This window comes from Taurulus bubalis, assembly GCF_910589615.1.
Source record: "Taurulus bubalis genome assembly, chromosome: 11".
Lineage (NCBI taxonomy): Eukaryota > Metazoa > Chordata > Actinopteri > Perciformes > Cottidae > Taurulus > Taurulus bubalis.
This window is the reverse complement of record NC_136599.1, coordinates 27,806,229-27,813,783: the sequence shown is the minus strand read 5'-3', so window position 1 is coordinate 27,813,783 and position 7,555 is coordinate 27,806,229. Positions and strand designations below refer to the sequence as shown.

The 7,555-nt window shown below is 44.4% G+C and overlaps 1 protein-coding gene across 1 annotated transcript; it reads right to left on the bottom strand.

Annotated features, from left to right (window-relative positions):
- Positions 1–126: 126 nt before the first annotated feature.
- On the bottom strand, positions 127–7,230 carry sephs3 (selenophosphate synthetase 3). The gene is made up of 8 exons (XM_079226573.1): positions 6,926–7,230; positions 6,311–6,414; positions 5,538–5,645; positions 5,160–5,314; positions 3,712–3,802; positions 3,482–3,581; positions 3,149–3,361; positions 127–1,126 (listed from the first exon to the last, which is right to left on the bottom strand). The coding sequence occupies exons 1-8, from the start codon at positions 7,194–7,196 to the stop codon at positions 885–887; spliced, it is 1,284 nt and encodes a 427-aa protein (XP_079082699.1). The 5' UTR covers positions 7,197–7,230; the 3' UTR covers positions 127–884.
- Positions 7,231–7,555: the final 325 nt, after the last annotated feature.

Sequence of the window (7,555 nt, the reverse complement as noted above, 5' to 3'; positions counted from 1 at the left end):
ACAGTGTTGCCTGGGTTACGATGGAAGGGCCCAATGTATTTTTGTATCAATCTTTAGCCCAGCCCTGACAAAAATAATATCTAAATGTGTCCACTTTACTCACATAACACACAAACAGTATTTCAGTGCGAGTTGATGTTTTATTGATTGTGAAAATCAGTAATTCTACAAACAGACAGCTCCGGACCTCCAGCAGCCTGAGACCGACCCCAATCCAAAGGCAAACATCCACTCCACCTGCCCCCATTGGCTGGGGTTTAAAGGCAGAGCTTCATAAAAAAGGAGGGGTGGGAGGGACTTGGTGCTGGAGAGCCAATCAGCTGACAGACAGGCGTTCCGAACGCCACCTAGCTGGTCCAAAGGAAGCTGCTCATCTTCCTCTGGGCCATGTGGGCACAGCCAGCTGCAGAACCGATACACCATTTATTATCCACACGATACATTCACCAACATGAATGACCATTAACATCATCCACTTCAAAAAATATAGACGAAACAATCTGTTCCACAGCAAAGCTCCCCAGTCACATGATAAAATACTCAAACATACACACATTTACACACCATTTTCATTATTGATTTGGAATACTATTTAGAATGGAACGTCATTTAAGATGAGTTACATAAATGAGTCATCTATTTGGATTATGGAAAGGCAGAACTAAATATAACGTGGCACACTACCCTGAATTTACATTTAATTCCAAAATGGTGAAAGGAAGGCCAGGCTCTTTCCAAAGAGGGCTAAATAATAGTGTATGCTGTCTATTCCCTCTCCCGCTGGAAAAGATGACACTGATTTTGGTCTGTGTGCCATCAGCATTTTGATGGGATGAGAATGACAGCAATATCAACACACACACACACACACACACACACACAGTCTATGACAGATTGGGGCTGGGAGCGGCGCTGTTGTCCTGATTGGCTGCCTGGCTTCCTCGTGGTGGAACCTCGATAATGCGGGGCTTGTCAATAATGCGAGCGCGGCGGTCGCCTTTCTCTACAATCCCGATTATCCACGCTCCACCGGTCGCCCCCTGACCTCCAGCTGCTGAGCTCTGGCTCTTCATCTCAGAGCAAAACTTGGCAGCCTGCTCTCTGGGGAGACACACCAGCAGCCCGCCTGCAGGGAAAGAGAGGAGGAAGGATTTCAGGTCAACACACACACACACACACACACACACACACACACACACACACACACACACACACACACACACACACACACCTTTTATTTTAAAGTAATGTTATCAGAACAATATAACAAGCACAGCAAGTTAACAACAGTATATAAATCTAAAATATGATAGGGAAGAAAAAAGATGTATTTTATTTTTTTTAATGCTTCTATATGACTGGCCATTCAATTAAATATTGTATTTATTTTCAGATGTTATAGACTATTTTATTCTAATGTAAAACAGCTTAATATCATGCTGAAGAAGAAACATTTGTCTTTTATCAGGGAACAACATAAACAGTCTGTTCAGTAGTAAGGGTCCCTGTGAGGGACAAGCCCCTCCTTCTTTTGTCATGTTCAGTAGTAAGGGTCCCTGTGAGGGACAAGCCCCTCCTTCTTTTGTCATGTTCAGTAGTAAGGGTCCCTGTGAGGGACAAGCCCCTCCTTCTTTTGTCATGTTCAGTAGTAAGGGTCCCTGTGAGGGACAAGCCCCTCCTTCTTTTGTCATGTTCAGTAGTAAGGGTCCCTGTGAGGGACAAGCCACTCCTTTTGTCATATTCAGTTTGTTGCTTACCTTAAAGATGTATGTTAAAGATCAGTTAATTGATTAACTTTATACAAAAGCAATCAGTGATTTTGATCTTGTTCAGTTCAGTAGTTCTTACTCAGTGAGAAAAGTCCAGTCTGTGTTGTCTTGAACAAGAGCACTGAAGTCTGGTTGGATGAGGTGGAGATGTGAAGGACAGAGAAAGAGGCCGCTGTGGCCTCATATGCCTTGCTACCGCATATTAACACATAAAGCTTGCTTTTGGCCGTTATCGGTCTGGCACAGGGACGGTTGTCTGGCTCCTGTCGTGTGTGGGAGGTTCCGCCTTTGTGCTCAGTGTGGCTCACCCTTGTGACCTTTAGATGTCTGAATTACAGACGGACTCAGCTCCCTTTTTCACTACTAAGACTGAGACAAATATAAAAGTCAGATAAGGGGGAGTCTCACAGAAATGGGATACATATGCATTGTTCTTGGAGAAGGAGGCCCACTCTCATTCTGGGGGTGTGCAGACTGTATGCAGAGCAGACCATCAGGGGAGCTGAGTCCAAGGCCTTGTAGGTATGCATTTCATGTATGTGTGTAATTGCTAAATAACCTTAACTGTAATATAACCTGTTCTGTCAATTCTTGAAGACTCGAGGAATATCCTGGCGAGGAGGATTCCTTTTCAATCTATTTCTTTCTTTCTTTCTTTCTTTCTTTCTTTCTTTTTTGATTGGCCTCACGCGGGCCGGACTGGGAGAGCCGTAAGATGCCCAGGTCTGAACTACGCCATCTGGGAGAGATTTAAAGTGCAGCACCTGTGTGTGGCAGCATTAAGCCCCTCCCAATGCAAAAAAATAAATAATTCAGAAACAGTCAAAGCTTGTGAAGCAGCACCCACAGTTCATCAATATAATGAACTGTGTAAGTAAATCAATGTACGTGTGTATTATAAAGATAGAAACGGTTTGTCAGTCAATTTTGTTGTTTTTGTTGCATGTTTTTTGTCTGCAGTAAGCAAAATGTATCTGGTTTCCTGTTTTGAGATAAGGTGCTTTTATTTTGAAGGCGAAAAACTGAGTTAAAACGGAAAACGCATAGTGCGCCGTTTAACGGCTAAAGCTACGGTCTTTAAATACCATCTGTCGGAGGGGTACACTACGAACTGTAACTCTGAGATAACTGTGGTTACAGGATGTCCAGTAGTCTCAGTGAGAGCAACAGCTGCTGCTCGTTGTAACACCGTTTCATACAACTTCATACGCGCCGTCATTCCTTGGATTCTAAGGACGCTGGTGGCTGCATCAATGCTGTGTAACGTTAAGCCCCTCCCGATGCAAAAAAATGATAAAATAATTGTCGGCGTTAATGAATTGCTGCGTTAACACACACACACACACACACACACACACACACACACACAGTGTTCATACCAGACGTCTCCGCTGACGTGCCCTGAATTAGGTTGAACAGGTTTCCACAGGCTTTACTGATGGCAGCCATCTTGGCTATGATTGGTAGGTTGTGGATCACGAAGGCCACCTCGTTGCGTTGCTGTGCTGCCAGGTTGTTTGCGTGTCCCAACAACCCAAACCCAGTCACGTCTGTTGCGGCGTGAGCCTGGAACTTGTGCATTAGGCCTGCCGCTGGAGACATTAATGCAGACATTAAGACATTAATGCAGATCCACATAGGACCAGCCGTTAAAGCATCCCTCAGCTGTTACTGAAAGAGTCAATGCATATCCGTGACCAGGTGTAGTGTACCTGTGCGGTTAAGCGTTGCCATGGAGAACATGGCTTCCTGATAGGCCTCTTTGACTTCCTCTTTTGTGACGACTAACTTGATCTTGTTCCACCTTTCGGTCTGGTGAGATGTAAAAACAGAGACCGAAGGCGAGGAGTGAGCAAAGAAAGACGTCAATATAATGACAACCCAACTAAAAGTAGAAACAATAGAGCACAGTACAGTTCTTGCGAGTGGAGTCGTGGCTGACCTGATCCAGCCACTGGTGAGCGTTCACAGCCACCTGCGTCCCCAGAGGCTTGGTTAGAACCAGGACGTCCCCCGGTACAGCCCCATCCGGCCTGAGGAACCAGATGGAGAACATTGCACATGAACTTTGAGCCCCGATTAATAAAGAGGTGCAGTAAGAGCTTTTCTTTGAGATGTTTTTTGGGCATTTTGCCACCATTACAGCGTGATAGTAGACACACAGAATGGAAATGCAGGGTGAGAGGGGGATTCTATAATATACTAAAATATTTGTTCTGAATATCAGAGTTCATACACATTTAGACCAATGGATTTCCATGACTTTTCACCAAATGTCCATGACCAAACATTGTGAAATCTCAGTGTAAACATGAAAAAATTAGAAAATGTAGTATTTAAACAAACAATGAGAATTCCAAAGCATACAGTAAACCTTAAATCAGTGTTTTTCAACCTTTTGAGCCGCGGCACATTTTCTACAATAAAAAAAAAAAATCCCACGGCACACCAACAACCAAAAAAAGTTACAAAATGTCACATTGTAGCATAATACAGCATATATGTAGGTAATGATTATTAATGTCACATTGTAGCATAATACAGCATATATGTAGGTAATGATTATTAATGTCACATTGTAGCATAATACAGCATATATGTAGGTAATGATTATTAATGTCACATTGTAGCATAATACAGCATATATGTAGGTAATGATTATTAATGTCACATTTTCCCACAGCACACCTGACGATCTCTCACGGCACAGTGGTTGAAAATCACTGCCTTAAATGACACAAATGAATGAGACAATAGTTTGACTCAAAGAATAAACATTTATATAGATTTTTTTTTTCAAGGACTTTTCCAGGCCTGGAAATAACCATTTTAAAATTCCATGACTTCCAGGTTTTCCATGACCGTAAGAACCCTGGAATGTATTCCTTCAGATTCAAGTAAATGAAAAAATCTTATGATAATGTGTTGATTCTGGGCAAAAAAAATCACAAGAATTTCCTTTTTGCTGAATCCAGTTACAAAGTATAATTTGATCATCCACTGCTGGAATAATACACGGCAAGCTGCGTTTTTACCCCACAATGACCTTGACAGTCATAGTTTTCAAAGGTTTTCACAGGAATGATCAATGACATGCTAGTTGTAAAAACAGGCTTCCTTCAAACAATGAAAATGATTAGTGTTGTATTGACAGACAACCTGCAAACAGAAAGATCGACCCAAAATGCTTTATTGTGATTGACCAGCTTCTGATAATGAACCCTAGCCCCCTGGGTTTATGTTGTTGGGTGGTGTATTTTAGGGCTGCAACTAACAAAAATGTAATTATAGAATAATCAACAAATAGTGAGTATAATTTCTAAGGGGCCCAAAGTGACATATTCAAAATGAATTATATTTCCAACAGTCCAAACCGTTTGTCTGACTCACATGATGAACTCATTAGGCTGGCAGACGACAGATGCTACTCCTCCCACGATGATCCAGGGATTGATCACGGTCTGGCCACCGGTCACAGAAGTCCCGCCCTCCTCTGCTGCATCACGAAACCCTTGGATCATCAGCGGCATCACCCGCTCACGGTCCTGTGTCATACATGCACACACAGACGGTCATGAATCATGCTAGGACACCCTGTTAACCTTAAAGAAACCAACACATACATGTGTAGAATCCACAAGTCAAAAGTCCCTTCCAATTATATAATGCACTCATTGAAAAGTGTACAAACGAGTAGAGTAGACACAAAATCAATGAATAAAAGCAAAGTCAACACCTTGGTGTCCACCCAGGAACACACAACGCTACCTTGTCGTTCATCTTCTGGCTGACACTCAGTAGCATCAGCATGTTGTCACACTCCGTGATGCCCATGGCGTAGAGATCACTGAGGACGTTAGCGCACGCTATCCTGCCCTGAGACAGACGGAGTGCAGAAAACCAGTCAAAACAGGCAAGGTGTTCATAAGATACCACTGGGGGGTGGGTCACAGTGAACATGACCTTTAACCTTCAAATTCTAATCAGTTCATCCTCGAGTCCAGCAGTGCTACATTTAAAAATATCCCTTCCGGTGTTGCTGCGATATTGCGTTCACGAGAACGGGACATACAGACAAGCCTGAACATCGTGCCTTCAGCCACGGCGGGGCAACGCGCAGAGGCATGAAAACATTAAAATACATATTGCTAACGGTAAAGCAAACTCAAAGTGCAGATGATTTACGCACAAATGCGGTGCACATTGTGCAGCAGTTTACTGGCGCTATACTGTACATATTCAACAGACATTGCCAAAGAGTGCAGTGCTTTTAGGGCGAGGGGGGGAAGGCCATAAAGAAAAACACAAAATAGTAAAGCTGCAACAATTTTGTGGACGCAGAGTATGTCCCCACAAATACAAGTGTGCTTGGACAGATCTAGTTCCTGGTTAGGGTGCCACAGTGCTTGGACAGATCTAGTTCCTGGTTAGGGTGCCACAGTGCTTGGACAGATCTAGTTCCTGGTTAGGGTGCCACAGTGCTTGGACAGATCTACTTCCTGGATGGGGTGACACATGAGGAGAACACAGCAGAAACTCACCATCATGTAGGGATCCTCCACCAGAGGGTAGAAGAAGTCCGTGGTCTGGACCAATGAGAGCCCTCCATGCCTCAGTGGAATCACACAGCAGTCCATCCCCACACCTGGAAACAAGGGTGGGCAATGAAATGCCAACTATCATTGTTAGTAATGAGTTATGATGTTTGTTCAGCGTGAGAATACTGAAGGTAGTATTCTTTAGTTTACATGACTGTATATGAAATTGGAGTTTTCGTGTGTGTACACACACACACACACACACACACACACACACACACACACACACACACACACACACACGTCAATGTGGACCTTTGCACTCAACGTCTTTCTGCTGACTCATCTTCTGCTTATTTGACAACTCGCGGAACTTGTGTCCTCTCAGCTCGATTGCTAGCTAGATTACTATTTCATGGTTTACGGTGTAGCTCGTTAAAATCTCACGACTGTATTTAAGTTATATGCTAACAGACTGTGAAAGCCAATAGCTGCCATCTGTCATATGACCGAACACGCGCTAACTCGGTTAGCAACAGTTAGGCTACATTACGGACGGTAACCACCAGGGTTCCTGGTATGAAAGCTAGCTCTGCTAATTCAGAATGTGTATCTTACCGAGGCGAGGCAATTGTTGGCCGAACTCTGATGCTTGGTCTCCGGCCTTCCCCGTCCCGTCGGCCCGGTCCGCCTCCAGTCCCGCCAGGAGTTTGAGCAGAGCCTCCTGCGGGACCTTGCAGCCTCATCCTTTCAGGTCCGAGAAGGCTGTGAGACGGAACCCGCGCTCCAGGCCGTGTTCCTCGGGTTTGAAAGGCTTGTATCCGGGGGGGAAACACCCCTCGGTTGCCACAGCCTCTGCCGAGGGAGGCGGGGAAGTTGAGCCTGACATGCTGGCTAAAGACCTCTTCAAACACACAACGCCAGCCGCGTACACCGGCAACTAAAGACGCGAGGATGAATGAGCGTGTGTCCGCGAGCTCTGGTTGAATCAAGAGACGAGTGTCACTTTAAATCGGACCAATGCGACTTCCTGTCAGAACCTTCACAATGTAGGATCAATAGAGTGCTTACATGTAGGTCTCATGGATCCTATACGGCACATGTATACCATATAATTCATTTTACTGTGGAGCTGACTTACTACATTAGGAGAGGGCTATTTAAAGCCATAGTGACGGCACAGTCGTCATGAGATATCGGCGTAAACGTCTTACTTTGAAGGCGGCCGTGATCATTTCCGGTGCCTTT